This window comes from Bactrocera oleae, chromosome 3, assembly GCF_042242935.1.
Source record: "Bactrocera oleae isolate idBacOlea1 chromosome 3, idBacOlea1, whole genome shotgun sequence".
NCBI classification, from domain to species: Eukaryota; Metazoa; Arthropoda; class Insecta; order Diptera; family Tephritidae; genus Bactrocera; species Bactrocera oleae.
The window spans coordinates 82374456-82391198 of record NC_091537.1 but is presented as its reverse complement, the minus strand read 5'-3'; the positions used below and the strand labels follow the sequence as shown (position 1 = coordinate 82391198).

Sequence of the window (16743 nt, the reverse complement as noted above, 5' to 3'; positions counted from 1 at the left end):
AGTAAGAGAAAAGTGTTCATCAACAACTGAATATAATCGCCTTTAACATATTAGTTATTCAGTAAACGTACTTATACACTTAGTTTTTAAAGATTATTATATTAAATGCTACTACTCGATTTAAAACAGCTGAATTATGTAGCATTGAGCTATAAAATTTATTGCTGAATAAAGTTTTTTGAGCTGATACTTTAATACTAACAACGCGCTGAATATGTAATGAGAGTGTTATTTTTGAGAGAAAAATCGTTAGTTAAACGAAAACATTTCGAATTAATGCACGAAAGGTGTGCTTACAAAACTAAATTAACCAAAAAGTACAGCAATAAGTAATTGCAATGTATAATTTTTGTAATTTATTGGCTTTGCATGACTGACATAAGATTAAGTGATACAGAATGCATTAACAAACAAATAAATAAGCAACATTTAACTGCAAAATATGTTGCTGAATGAGTTAAAATGTTAGTTAAGCGTATATTCATATGTATGATGAAAAATCTAAAATTGCTGAAAATAAATAAAACAATAAATATAATCGTGCCGTGCAGCTGAATTTGCTGAATGCGCTTATATTGATGAAAATCGCATTTAAAGTGTGATAAAATTCGAAAACATATGCTTACAATGTGACTGAATTAGCTAAATGCGTTAATCGTCATGAAAGTGGCAAAGAGATATGCCAAAATATGTTGCTGAATGAGCTAATGTGGTGTTTTGTGGGTTAAAGTGGCAGTATATATGACGAAACTCCAACGTAACTGAAGCTTAATAAAGCAACATGAAAATATATGCATGTTTTGCAGCTGAATATATTTGTAAATGATAAAAAAAATACATTAGGTATGTGGTAATATTCAAAAATGCTTACTGCGTGGCTGAATTAGCTGAATACCTAACTTATTGGTAAAATTAGCTCTGAAATATGGAACATTTCAAAACTATGAGCTTTTCGCGTAGCTGAATTAGCTGAATACCTAACTTATTCATACAATTAGCTTAGAAATATTGCGAACTTAGAAATTACGAGCTTTTTGTTTGGCTGAATTAGCTGAATACTTTTAAAGCGCTTAGAAATATGAAAAATTTCGAAGTTACGATATTTTTGTGTGGCTGAATTAGCTGAATATTGTGTCTATAAAGTCTTGAAATTGGTGAAAACATTGAATTATTGGTAAGTTTTCGATATTTTTTTTCATAAACGTTTTCACATGCGTGAAGTTTAAGCATTCCTTGTGTTCCACGAATTTTTTACTTAACCATATTCTGCAATCACGGTGCTTTCTTAGTATTATATAAAAGTGAATACAAAATTATATGCGCTTTTCTACTTAATTTAAAACTATTATCAAGCACTGCTAGTGGGTAAACATTTCCCCACCACCCCAATAGCATTGGAAACGTGGCGAAGTAACGAAGGTACGCAAGCACAAAAGTAGATACTACGATACGACTACATATGCTTTCATACATATGTACACACATGAGTGTACATTATATGTACGCCGTTGTGTGCTTTTTGATAAAATTACTAAAAAGGTGACGTTTATGTGACATTATCACATGGTGATTGCAGTCAAAACGTCGGACATTGTTTGCGCCTTTCAATGCAAAACAAAGAACAACAAAAATAGCGCGTTTAGTCACAAGGGATTCGGTATGAAGTATAAACTGAAAAATGAAAAAAAGATATACGATTGATATATTTGCATATAAATAACTAGTTACGAGTAACTGTAATTAAAATGTAACGATCACATACTTTTTAATAGAATAGAGAATAAATCTGGTTGGTAGATGTAAAGCAGCTAAAAAGTATGAGGGAAAAATAAAAATTTTTATTACTAATTTTATTTAGATTTATCTACATGTATGTATATGTATGCGCAGAATTTATGTTAAGAGAAAACGGCTTGATAAGAGTCCGCGCTTAAATTTTGCAAGACTTCAAGGTGAAGCCAATGACCCACAATAACAAAAATAAACAAAATCATATAAAAAAAAAAAATATTATTAAAAAACGTTTGCAAAAAAAAATATTTTTAGCCCTCACTCAACTTTCTTTACAAATAATAATTTTTAAAATTTTTTTTCATATTTTCGAAGTAAATAATGCAGCAACTTGAAGCAATTAGCAAATAGACTCTAATAAAAATAAAAAATATATGTACGTACAAGTATATATGTATATACTATGTAACTACATAAGCATTATAGATATAGCAAGATGTCAACTCTGACGTCAACATAATTCAGCGCTCGAAAACTGCACACAAAGTCTAAAATTTGCTAAACACATAAAAATTAGTAAGCAAATACGCAAACGATTTAGCATAAATATGTCAAAAGAAAGAAGTTATGTTTTGACAACTGCAAATAATATAATAACCGGTTTTCTCTTTTATGTGCCTTTTAATGCAAGTTCATTTTCTTTTAATAAAATTTAGAACGGAAATCGCACGAAAAAGCATACCTGCAAGCCTTTTAAGTAACTGTAACAACTGTGCAAAAAAACAAGAATAAAAATAAATAAAAAATTAAACAAAAACCAAAAAAATATATAAAAAAAAGAGAAATACAAAAAGCATAGTAAAAAACAAAAGTAAAAGAGAGCTTAAAACCAAAAAAAAAAAAACAATAAAAGAAAGCAAACGCCAAGCAAGCAAAAAATCGCACATTAACAAATTAGCTGAGTAAATGCGAAAACAAATAAGAATTTAATCCAATGTCGCAATTTAACCATATTCAGCACTTACTATGGATATATAATATATATGTACGTTTACAAAGCCTTAGTAAAACTTTACAGCTGGTATTCGCAACAAAGCGTTATCATGTAGGCGTTTCAAATATTTTTTATATGTCAAATGACGATTACCAGTTGGCCAGACTGGGCAACAACAAAAAACCTTTGGGATAAGAAACCTGAATACAATGCTGAATGAGCTGAATAAGCTTTTAAGTAGATAAGAACTGTTAACATAAGTTAAAAGTAGTGCTGAATATGTTTTTGGGTGCGATGAATGACGATTACTAGTTGGCTGCACTGAAATATAGCGAAAAACCTCTGTCATAACCACAGAATGCTATGCTGAATGAGCTGAATATGGAATAGAATTAACAAAAGAGATCAACAGCTTTTAAGTAGATAGTTATCATTAACAGATGTTGAAAGAAGTGCTGAATATTTCTGTATGTGCGCTGAATATGTTTTACGGGTGCTGAATTTGTTTCTGAGTATGCAAAGAGCTGTTAAAAGCTTCACTGCTTTGGTTTAAGCATTACCAAGTGATGAATAAGCGCGCTGAATACTTTGCTGAACGAGTTTAATGAATTGCTGAATATGTAAAGGTATATTTTAAACGCTAACAAGGAGGAACGCATAACTAAGAGTTAAAAAACGAGATTCGAGTAAACCGAATATATGTATGCAGAGTGTGGAAAACATACATATGTATATTAAAAGCTTCACTTACTGCTAAACTAAAAACTAAGTAATTTGGAATATTTGAAAAGTATTGAAAAATATATGTGGACTGTGCTGCTTATGTGTTTTCAGGTGCCTCTGTTAAATTAACAATGGTCATTGTAAACACATTTTCAAAATGCTTTGAATCATATTAATTAAGTGTAACCCATTCTTATTTTGTTACTAAGTTCATCGCAAATTTTTAATCTACAACACTACTTGGGCTGAAGAGCTGTTGAATTGAAGTAAGAATAGTTTTACTTTTCATTATTATTTAATTTTGCGTTTGAATGATGAAAAAGGTTATCATTTTTAATGTAAAACCATTTAGCTTGCGCTGAATAACGGCTGAATTGAAGTAAATAGTTTTTCGTTTCATTAACGCGTATATGTTTTAATTTTTTGACAGACGGACTTAGAATGAAATCAAATAATTCAGCAAAATAGCTGCTGAATTGAAATAAAAATAGCTTTCCTTTTTATTAATGCTCAATTTGGTGTTTATTAATCGGATGCACTTGGAAAACAAACGGAATAGCTGTTGAACAGGCGTAAGAGTGACAGTTTTTGAAAAAATCTGTGGTAAATGCTATTTATTGTTATCGAGTTTAATTTCTAATAGCGCTGAAATGACGCTGAATGAGCTGAATATATAAAAAAATAAGCTTATATAAATTTATTAATGGTTTGTGTGATGAATATATGTTTGAAAAGTAATAAGTAAATCATTTTCCATGCAACATATGTGTTAGCATAATCAATTAGTTGATCTCCTAAATGTTAAATAAAAAAAAAAAATTGATCAGCACTTTGCCAATATTTTGTTAACTAGTAGTATTATTAGAAAAAATTCAAAAGACAAACTGAAATGATGCAAATCAGGTATAGCAACACTATCAACAGTTTGAACGTCAATAGTTGTGTACACATATATATAGGTATATATATTTCTGCCAACTACCAGATAATAACGTTTTTATTTTTTTGTTTTTTATTTGCTTGGGAAATTAGTAGTGAACAATTCGCATCTGTGCAATAATTGAAAAATCAGACATTTTTACCGACTTCACACCTATTTCGGTGGGTATACAGAGAGAGAGGCAAATAATATGCGATACTTATATGAATAATTGTTAATAACTATAATGCATTGTGGGTTGGTATATATAATATTATATATACTTATATGTATAGCTCTCTATGATTGGTTTGACACTCAGCTTATTAACAGAAAAAACTCAAACAAGTTCTAAATTGAAAGGTAATATTCTTAAGCTGAGCACACAGTGAATCGCTGGGTAGAATAACGGTAATAATCATGTGCATCGAAGTTAGAAAGCTGATTTTAAGCGTCATAACATAAGACTGCAGTCGTTCAGCGCATACTATTCTTGTTTGTTCAGCAATTTTGACTTTTTACCACATTATGTGCTCAACCTTAGGTTCCAAGGCGCTTAAAAAAAACTTATTGGCAGAAAAACTGAAAGAAGTTCAAAATTTCAAATAAAATATTATTGGGTGTACATTTGTATTATGCAGTTATTCAGCATAATTAATTCTTATTTGTTCAGCAGTTTTGACTTTTTACTTCACTATGTACTCAGCCTTATGTTCTAAAGCTCAGCATAGTGCAATATTTTTATTTTTGCTGTTTGCCGCAACTTTGTACTTTCTTTGTAATATTTGAACCTTTATCTAACTAATAAAGTGAAAAAGTAAGCACTTTGATTTGAATTTAAATTCACTTCCCGCTATTTACCCAACCACTTGAAAGCTTTATGGCCTCTTGATTGCGCCACTCCTGTGATATAATTATAATTTTCCAATAATAACACCCTTTTTTTGTATTTCTGTCACTCTCTGCTATCAATTAAAGTTATTGTCATTTAAGTGTTTAAGTTTCCAACTCGAAGAGATATACATAGAGTTCTATGCTTGAGCCATATTGTGCTGTCCAGCTTATCGCCTTCTATCGCCTAAGCAAAAGTGTGATTGATCGCCAGCAAAAGTTTGGTCTTTCTGAGTGTCTGTTTTCAAAAATAAAATAAATTGTTTGGTTTTTTTTTTCTTGTATTTGTCATCTCAAGTCAGGAAGGAATGTTTGGCATTTTGGATTTTCATATTGTTGTTATTATCGCCAACAAACACTTTTAATGGCTGTGACGTGTTTGAAAAATGGTATTTTTTAAAGTTGTTGTTTGGTATTGTTGGTGTATGTGCGTTTGTTTGTATGCATTTGGGCTACAACATGACTAACGGCTCTGGAAAAATCACAGTTGGCCAACAAAAGTGGCAGCTAAACAAACTTGATCGACACGATTTCGCATAAAGACCAATAATGAAATTGAGATGAAATCAAAAACGTGCTGCAGTTGTGCTCAATGGTTTATATGTATATATGAATGTATGTATTTTTCAATTTAATGGCTGAGTCACCAAATGATTTGTTGTTTTTTTTTTTTGTTTTGCAAAACTAATCTGTGAGAATTCAATAAGTATTAGACAGGTTTTAATGCTTATCGGGCCTTCTTGCCTCTGCGGTATTTGTGTAGATAATGAAAAGTGAAATGGCACAGATAGCAACAATACAATATGTGCATAAGTAAGATGCAGGGTTGCCATGTGTATATGTTATTAATTTTTTAGTTTTTTTAAGAAAGAATTTTCGAAGTAGTATATAATATAAAAGTATATTCTCTTAAGGATCATATCGAAAAAAGTTTTACAGAGTTGCCAAGTATTTATAATAATAAAGAAGTGTGCTGAAATAACTATATGTACTTCACAATATCTAAAAATTATTTTTTTTAATATTTAGAAAATGAAAATTATATTTTTTAAAAATCTCATATTATATATGAATCGTAAAATGTTTAAACATTTTCGTTCGTATTGTATTTTAGGGTTGCCACATATTTTTTTATCTCTTAGTATTTTGAGAAAATTTAAAATAATTGGTATATTTATTATCTGAGTTGCCAAGTATTTACAATATAACACAATTGTTTTGAAATAAGTTAAAAAATCTTAAGATAATGCCTTTTTTTTCCAACTAAATTTTACAAACAATTAAAAAAAATTATCTTTCAAAAATATTACTCAACATTTTTAGCAAGTTTACCCACCATTATTATCAAAAAAAATCAAATTTACCGAAAAATAACTTTCAAGGTTTGCCTGAATCGTAAAATTTTGAAATTTTAGGTATGTCAAATTTCAGGGTTGCCAACCACTTTAAAAATATTTCATTTATTTTTTATATAGTTTTTTGAACTTGTTTTATTTTTAATGTTTATAAATCAGCAAAATTTAGAAAAAAAATTTATTCAAAATTACGCAGAGTTGCCACGTATTTATAATTTGAAAAAACTTCTTAGAAACTGCTTCTTTGCAATAAATTATATGCTTAATTTTTTTATAGAAAACTAGAGAAAAAAATGCATATTGAAAAATGTATTTAAAATTACGCAAAGAGCAAAATAGATTTTGATGCTTTAAATTGTTTTTAACGAAACGCATGATTTTTTATAATTTATATTTTTGAATAATTAAATAAGTAAATGTATATTTTTTTTTAATTTTAAATCTGAATTATTGAATATTTGAATAAAAAATATACCAAGGAGTAAAATTAAAGCGTATAAAAATTTTTAAAATATAAATTTAATAAAAACCATTTTTAAAATGGCAAAACTATAAAATAATTAGAAAATATTATTTAGGATTAGGGTTGTCACTTACTTTTTAGTTTATTTTATTTTTCTCTTAATGCTGATTATTATCTTATGTAGCTGGAAATATAAAAAAATTAAATTAGTAGAAAATTAATATATATAAAAAAGTTTTAAAAATCAAAATTATATGGAATTATCCTACCTAATAGTACATTATACTTGTTTTCCGAAGAATTTCGATTTTTCAAAAAATTTTAAAGCGACAATGGTTGCTAATCCAGCATCAAGCAAATGCGATAGGGTAGCCAATAATGTTGTATTTTAATGTATTTTTTAACTTTGGTTTTAAATTTTTTTTAAATTCGATTATAAAGAAATACACAAACGAAATCAAATTTATTATATGTAAATATAGCTTAATTTACAATAAAATGAAAAATTTTAAGGTTGCCACTTATTGTGAATAATATATTTTTAAACTTTACTTTTTTTAACCTAAAAAAATTCTCAGTCGAAATCAAATAGATTACAAATATCTTAATTTATAGAAAACATATGTTAGGGTTGCCACTTAATACGAGTAATACTTATATTTTCACTTTAAAACCTTTTTTATTTTAGTTTATAGAAATACTCATGCGAAACCAAATAGATTACAGAGATTTTGATTTCGAAAAATATGTATGTTAGAGTTGCCACTTACTGCGAGTATTATATTTTCTAATTTTTCTTTACAATTTTTTTTTGATTTTAGTATAAAAAATTATTTAGACGAAATCAAACAGATTACGGAGATTTTTATTTAAAAAAAATGTGTTAGCGTTGCTACTTAGTGCGTATAACTATTTCAAAAAATGTATTTACTTCAAATTTGTTTAAATTTGTATGAAAAGAAATACTCAGACGACATCAAATAGCATACAGCGATCTTAAGTTCGAAAAAAGTATGTTAGGGTTGCCATTTACTGCGAGTAAAATATTTTCTTAGACTAACTTTGCTCGATTTCAACAAAGATTTTTACTTATATAACATGTAAAGAAAGAGTAATTGCAAAAATTTTAATATTTTTGCATTTCTAAGAAAGGAATACAACCTTGCTTTTGTGTCGCGTCGCAGCGTAACAATTTTCAAATATATTAAAAAAATTTTAAAAACCATTTTTATAAACAGTTTTAGCCTACAAGAACAACCCACACACACAAGAAAAACATACGGCCAAAAACGCAACGAACACACCAACAACAACACGCTTAATTAATATTACTCAATAACTTATGGACAATCAATTAATGGCAATTTAATAAAACCATAAGCGGCGGCTAATTGCAAAAAACATCGTTAAAAGAAGAAGAAGCAGCAGAGGAAGCAAAAACGCAGAGACACACATGCACATATAATTTTTCAAGTAAAAGTAAAGAAATGTGCAACAGTTTGTGATACGAAGGCGTGAGCGAAGCATCTTTATCAGCAATAATAACACGAAAAAGATTTCACACACTCAAGCAACAATAACAATTACAACAACGACGCATGCGAACAGCGTTGAAGAAATTTAAAAAAATAACGGTCAAGCGTGTGTTTGCAACCCCCGAGCGAGTACGCATAGCTTTTTGAGCTCAGTGAACAAGTGAGCACGTCAAGGCGGAAAGGACAGCAGTCGGCAGGGAACGAAGAAACCAGGAAGGAAGGAAGGAAGGAAGTACGACAGCCAGCAAACACAGTCAACAGTCGAAAAGCAGTTGCGGCAGACAGCGCACAATTTAATTTCACTATGGGAAATTCATCGTCACACACACACGAACCACTGGAGCGCGGCTTCACACGCGGAAAATTTGGTGATGTCAAAAATGGGGTAGGTTTTATATACAAATGTATTTATATACACACAGTGTATTTATATATACACAGACGTCAGTTTAACCAGAGCTGTAAGTAAAAAAACAAAAATAATAATAATAATAATAAACAATAGAATGCGTTTAACGCGGTCAAAGGCGCTACAGCGTCGAACCCCGTACGCCAAGCGCTGAGCGCTTTAAATTCAACGGTAGTCTAGCACTTGTTTCACACGATCGCGTCGCTTTTGTTTCCTTACATATATTATTTCTTTGTCTACAAAATATATTTGAATATGCAACACATACTAATATCCTTTCCCCCTACTCTCTTTCTCACTCACGTTCATTATCGTACGCTTTAGAAATCCGCATCATTTCGCTTTAGCAAGAAATCACCAAAGAAAATGGATCGTTTGCGTCGATCCTTTCGCGATTCGTTTCGTCGTCGGAAGGACCGTGTGCCCGAATCATCGAAACCGCATCAATGGCAGGCTGACGAGGAGGCTGTACGTTCGGCGACCTGTTCGTTTGCGGTTAAATATTTGGGTTGCGTTGAGGTATTCGAATCGCGCGGTATGCAAGTTTGCGAGGAGGCCCTAAAAGTATTGAGGGTAAGTAAATACTTTTATACATACTATATGGTACATATGTATAAATTAGAATTTGTGTGAAAAAATGCGCATTGAGTGTTAGCGCATTTGTCAGTTGAGTGCGCTGTGGGAAGCTGAGGAATCTTTAAATGCGCCGGAACAATTTTTGGATAGAAATAAAGGCAAACCCAGTTTTTATTGTTGTTGTACTAATAAATTGCCATAATTTCTTCGGAGAGCTCATCAGTGTTATCTTTAGAAGCTTGGATTTTAAACTCCATTAGACTCCATTCTTGTCGTTGAACTGGATTCCACGATAAGTTCGGCCTTTATCTGAGTTCGTAATACTATACTTACAAAAATACCGCAGTATATGCTCTCGTCTTCAGCCTGCAAGTCATCGAATATTCCAGGCAGCACCCAACAGCTTGAAAAATATTTCGCCGATCAAAGACTTGAACAGACTCCATTTTTTCCTTGAATTGAATTCGACGACAAGTTCGGCCTTTATCTGATGTCGTAAAATTAAAAAATATCGAAAGATAGCGGTGCCATATTCAACACCTGCTAGCTTTTAAAAGGTTCGGCCTCGCAGACAGCTATAACACTTTCAAATCTCCGATCTCTACTAAATAATAGTTTTTTTTCTAGACTCCATTCATTGCATTAGATTCGACGACAAGTTCGACCTTTATCTAAGGGCGTAATACGCGACTAACAGGCAGTATATTCTGACATCTTATATTAGGTGCCGATTCTCAGGTGGCTATAACATTTTCGAAGTGCAGAGTAAATTTTAGATTCATAAACCTTACAAGGAACTAGGATCCTTAAGGCGTTAGTCTTCCGTTCAGCTAAAATAAACTAAATTCAGCTCATCAAGCTCAAATTAGGACTGAAGATCGATTACAACTTCAGAGCTTTTCAAGCTATAGGCATATTGTATTTTGATTGGTATGCCGACACTACTTTTGAAATCTGTAGCAGTTCTGTAAAAAAGCCTTAAAGGCACAACTTGATGGAATCTCATTATTTTCAGACCTAATAAAGAGTTAACGAAACTGTAATAGTTCCAAACAACAAATTTTGGGTTCTTGCTTTCGATGCTTCAACGAATTTATGCGAGGATGCTGTCCAAATGAATTATAAACCTTGTCAAGACAGGATAACAATTTCTGTATCGCTGAAATAATATAAGAGATGAGAGCCATTCAAATCCATAAGGCTTCTCGAAATTTGTCTTAGAGAAAATCCAGCTGATAAGACCTCTGAGTCTATCACAAACTTTAAAATTCACAAGAACCTACTCAGCAGGCGCTCTAAATTCAGAAAGAGGCTTGACTTAGCAATGAAGATTAAAGAAGCTAATCCATTTGAGATTCCCTAATATTTAGTTAATAAATATTTCTCTGAAAAACTAGTGTTTAAGCCCGATTTTAAATTGTGGGCGTTTATTTGTGACTCATCAATCAAACTAAAGGATTGTAGCAAAATAATCATCATTCTGTACTTTCGTATGGTCTCACAAACTACCAACCGCATACTTGCAACATCTGACAGCTGACAAATGTGGGCGTAGACTACGCTTTTATCACACAACCACTAAACTACAGTTTTGCTAATCGCTTCACTTTTTTATTACAGAATTCGCGCCGCCGACCCATACGTGGTGTGCTGCACGTTAGCGGCGATGGACTGCGCGTTGTGGACGATGAGACGAAGGGCCTCATTGTCGATCAGACTATCGAGAAAGTGAGCTTCTGTGCGCCAGATCGTAACCACGAGCGCGGTTTCAGTTACATTTGTCGCGATGGCACAACACGGCGTTGGATGTGTCACGGATTTCTAGCATGCAAAGAGCTCGGCGAGCGGCTCTCACATGCCGTCGGTTGTGCATTTGCCGTCTGTTTGGAACGTAAGCAGCGACGCGATAAAGAATGTGGCGTCACAATGACATTCGATGTGAAGAATTCGACATTTACGCGTACGGGTTCGTTCCGTCAGCAAACGTTGACTGAACGTTTGGCACAAGGTGAGACGCCATCCGCTGCAGTGCCACCACAGCCCAAACCATACAATCCGTTCGCTATTGAACGGCCACATGCCACACCATCGATGTTGGAGCGTCAGGGCTCGTTTCGTGCATTCAGCACCATTGGCAGTCAATCGCCGTTTAAACGGCAGATGTCATTACGCATCAACGATCTTCCGTCCAATACCGAACGGCAGAAGGCATTTATGGCAGCTGCCACCGGTGGTGGTTCCCTCGCTGCAGCGTTAGCTACACCCAATCGTAGTGTTTCACCAATACCAGAGATCTCACCAGCTAAAATGGGCATTTCAGATATGGATAATGGCTGTGCCACCATTGACACCGTTAGCCAGTTATGTCAAGAGCTCAGTCAGGGTCTATCGTTGCTCAGTCAAACCGATGCAATGATTGCGGCTGGCGATGATCTCAATTTCAATAACAATTTGAGCATTAATCAGAATATCATTGCCGCTGAGAAGACGCAGCAGCAACAACAACAGAAGGGAATCTCTACACCAACATCATTGCCGTTAGCTAGCAGTAGCAGTCATAGCATTACCGCTGCTGTTGCTAGCAGCAGAGTTTACGAATATGCTGAGGGTGCAGTGAGCAATAATTCGATTGTTGGTGGTGCGGTCACCACCACCACACCAACAGCACAAATAGCTCCACGCATTTCGTCGGTATCGCCAGTAGCTACCAATTCGCCAGTACGTACACCAACAACACCAACGTTAACAATAACACCACCGCCACCATTGCCAGCTGGTCGCCCCGTGGAGATGGTCGCACCACTGCCCAATGCGGATCAATGGCTGGGCGAAGTGGTGAAGAAGACATCACCGGCAGTTATTAAACGTGCAACACGTATGCTCAACTCAACCGGTCGTACGCAATCGATGAGCGCTGCATCACCATTGGGTGTGGATCCATTCGATGCCGAATGGGTGGCTGGCGTCACAAAGCCACTGTCACCCGATCTACCCGTGGCAGCCACAACGCCAGTGGCGTCTGCAGTTACGCCTGTCGCTAGCAGTACAGCTGCACCAATACACCACAGTACCAATCCATTTATATCACCGCCGAAGGTACCGGCGCAAACATTCCAGGTGCAACTGTAGATGCTGTAGACGAGGTGTACAAGCCTCGTGCTAGTAGTTGATGATATCAGTGAGGTAGCACATGTGTTCGATTTGTGTAATTCATGGAGTAGATTAGCAACTCATAAAATGTTAGGTGTGCAGCGAGATTGCCAAAATGACATGGGGCTCTAGAGAAATTATGTTGTTAAAGCAAAATGAGAATGAGCGTACTAACAAATGTAAAGAAAATGTGTAAATGGAATTGCATGCACTGCCAAGAATTTTTTTATGCAAAAATAGTAATTCATCTTTTTTAAACTTCAGATTTAGTGCTGAACTACTTTAAATGTAGCTAGTTGTTTTTGGATCAGTTCCTAAATTTTGAGTGAGTATTAGAATTTCATGTGTAAATACACTGTATGATAAAATAGATTCAAATTTAAGAAAATTACACTAGTTACTTTTGGACCAGTTTTGTAAATTTTAACGAACTTCCAAAATAATTTTAAGTTTTTTAAAAAGACGCGTGTTTTAAATGCAGAGCTAAAATATTTTGCTAATATTTATTTCATTTCACTCATTGTGAATATTATTTTTGCTAATTGTAAATATTATAAATTTAATATTTAGTTTTATAATAAATTTTACCGATTAATTAATTTATATTCAATTAATATTCACTAATTGCAAATGATTGTAAATAATATGCAATAATATTTTGCTGTCAATGTAATTTTTATGAATTAAGACATTCCCTAACATTCTATAAATGCACTAAAAGCGAACTGGCTGCTTTTGAACTACATATATAACTAGTATTCATTGAAATATTATATAAATGAATTGACGTTGCGTAATATGTAAAAATTGATATTAAGTTACACAGTGTTGACTAGGTATTTTTTGACTAGATCGAGAACTAGTTTTTTAACTGCTGATAAATTATTTTTTGTTTCTTTTTTATTACAAAACACGAATTAATTTTGTTAAGTTTTTCCAAAAATAATTAATATTTTAAAATATTTGTTGGCTAGTGAAATATGTGGTATTTACTCTTGAAGCAAATCGTGTACTTAGCATATAAACGCAAATCTAATAATATTTTTTAGTTTACTTGGAGAAATACAAATATTTACATACATATATATGTATGTATATGCATGTAACAGCAAATGTATACAACATTATAAATTTATTTCAATATAACAAACCCTTTGAACTAGTTTTTGAAGTAGTTCATTTGCTGCTAGTTCGTATTTTCAAGTGTTGAATAGATGCTAATATCGAAAAAAAAACAGTTCAATATAAAAAGTTTATAATTTCCTACAACGTTAACTAAAAAAAATTAACGAGTTACTTTTGAACCAGTTATGCTACTAGTTACTTTCAGAATTATATTTTAATTTTTTGCAGTGTATGCAATTCTAAACTAATAAAAAGGCAGGTTTGCTATTTAAACTCAAATTTTTGTAAGCACCAGAAAGAGCACCCAAAACAGAAACATAAAGTTATCTATGTAAATTACATATTTGAGTTGCTATAAATGTTACTGCAGATTAGATGAAGAGATAAACAATGTTATTATATTATCTACTGCTAAATTATTAATGTTATATGTACTTAAATAGTTTATAAATGAATTAACACTTAATCGATGAACAGCTGAAACAGAATTACTTAAAGTAATAGGCGAAACAGAGAACATACACTTACATAATTATAAAAAAAAAATCATATAATTATAAAAAAAATTATATAATTACCCAAAAATATGTAATTATGTGAAAAATATATGTAATTATATGAAAAATATAAATAATTATATGAAAAATAAAAAAGATGCAAAAAATTAATGAAAAAATGCAAGAAACAAATAAAAAATAAATTTAAAAAAAATTCAATAAAGCTGGGCAGCACGCCAAGTGATAACCGAGACAGCATAGAAATATGTAGTAAAATAGTATAGCGAAAGAAATACATATATAAAAGACGTTAGATTATGTATTCAAAATATATACATCTAAAATATCAATTATCAGTTACAAGGCAGTAATTAATAAAATTAAAATATATATATATATTAATTAATAAAAGCACACAGAAAAATGTACGCATTGCAACACACGCTGTTATTTGAATTATTAATGTTAACTGTAAATGTACTTAAATGGCTTATGGCATGAAAAAATAAAAGCCGAAACGCATACATACATAAAAGTGTGAAAAATTAGTAATAAATAAAGTATAAAGCTTACTTAGTAAAAGATTAAATGCAGGTAGAAATAAATATACGCAGTTAAAAATACAGTAGCTCACTAACGCACATACATACATGTATAAAAATGTATGTGTGAATTAGAGAGACACTGTAGGATTACATACTATCCACTAGAAAATGTAGCCAACATATGTGTACGTCATTTTAATTTTAACAAATTTTACTTAATTTTTTTTTAATTTCTCTTATAGTACACTTGCCTTTCTCGCTTAATTTTCTGTTAAAAACATGCATAAAACTAATAAAAATGATTGGAAATATAAGAAAGTTATTAAAAAATTAATAAATCAATGAAAATGTAACTAAAAAATATTGATAAATAATTAAAATATAATTAAAGATAGTTAAAAAAATTAATAAAACAATTGAAAAAAATTATTACAAAATTAAAAAGTAATTAAAAACAATTAAAGATAATTAAAAAATAGTTGAAAATATTAAAAAAATAGTTAAAGATAATTAAAAAATAAATAAAAATATTAAAAAGTAATTAAAATATAATTAAAAAACAATTAAAATTAATTAAAAAATTATTGAAAATATTTAAATACATTTGAAAAATAATTAAAAAGTAATTAAAAATATCAAATAACAATTAAAGATAATTAAAATAACAATTGAAAATATTGACAAATTATCGAAAATAATTGAAAATACTAAAAATTAATTTTAAAAATTTATAAAATTAATTAATTAATTTAAATTAATTAAAAGCATCAAAAAACAATTACTAAAAATTTATAAAAATTATGAAATTAATTTAATTTGTACAAATTGTATTATACTATCTTTAAAACTTAAAAACAAAAATATTAGTTTTACGCTACTGCATATTGTTATCGTATTTAGTTGTATGTACGTATGTATATGTAAGCATGTAAAACTTGAAGCAGTCGAAACAGTAAACTACTACAATGTATGTACGATTTGTTTATACATATATACAACTAAACTATGAATAAAAATATTTACTTAAAATGAATAAAAAAAACACAACCCTGCATATTTACTTGAAATGTAATTGAAGAGTAAAAACAAAAACAAAAAAAGTAAATAAATGAAATAATGCTTTAACTCAAAAGTTTTTATTAGTAAAACACAATGCATTGTTATATAACATAATAAGTGTCTACCATAAATACACCAATCACAACACCACCAGCAACAGCAACAGCAGGCGCAGCAAATTTTACCTTTGAAAGCACCGATTTTTTCCCATTTATATTATATATTTGTATACCTATATACATACATATAGTATATACATATATAGTTATGTAATACAAAGTAAATAAGAATCAAAAAGCCACTACAAAAGAGATTTAACATACCGTTAAATGCTACAAAAATTAAAATTTTTGAAAAAGTCTACAAAAATATTGAGCTAAAAATTTCATTAGAAGCAAAATGTTGGAGCATTGATGATATAGAGCAAAATGGTGGACGATTGGCTTAGCAAATTAATAATGTCGATTTTACGCTGATTTTTGGAGAGGTATGAAAGATTACGCGAATAAACGGACTTATAGCAGGAATTGAAGTAAGAGCCGAAACGGAATGACAAACTTTATTTATTAAATTTATTATTATATTTTTGGAAAAAAATTTATTATTTAAAATCTAAATTATTTTTTTTTTTTTTGGAAAAATTAAAAAAAAATTATTGTTTTTTTAAAACAAAATTAATTTTTTTGTTTTGAAATATTTTATTTACTTTTTTGGAAAAAAATATTAAATAAAATTTTTTTTTACATTTATAATTTACTGGTTTTGGAAAAA

The 16743-nt window shown here is 30.8% G+C and overlaps 1 protein-coding gene across 5 annotated transcripts in view; it reads left to right on the top strand.

The window, feature by feature from the left end:
• numb (NUMB endocytic adaptor protein) overlaps positions 1 to 16045 on the top strand; it is a 101029-nt gene extending 84984 nt beyond the window's left edge. For 3 of the 5 annotated variants that reach the window (XM_036370583.2, XM_070107039.1, XM_070107038.1), the window contains 3 exons: positions 8315 to 8996; positions 9345 to 9593; positions 11217 to 16045. In XM_036370583.2, the coding sequence (XP_036226476.2) occupies positions 8916 to 8996; positions 9345 to 9593; positions 11217 to 12725 (1839 nt within the window). In that variant the 5' untranslated portion in view covers positions 8315 to 8915 and the 3' untranslated portion in view covers positions 12726 to 16045. The remainder of the gene's footprint in view (positions 1 to 8314; positions 8997 to 9344; positions 9594 to 11216) is intronic. The other 2 variants (XM_036370586.2, XM_036370584.2) reach the window with 1 other exon arrangement.
• Positions 16046 to 16743: the final 698 nt, after the last annotated feature.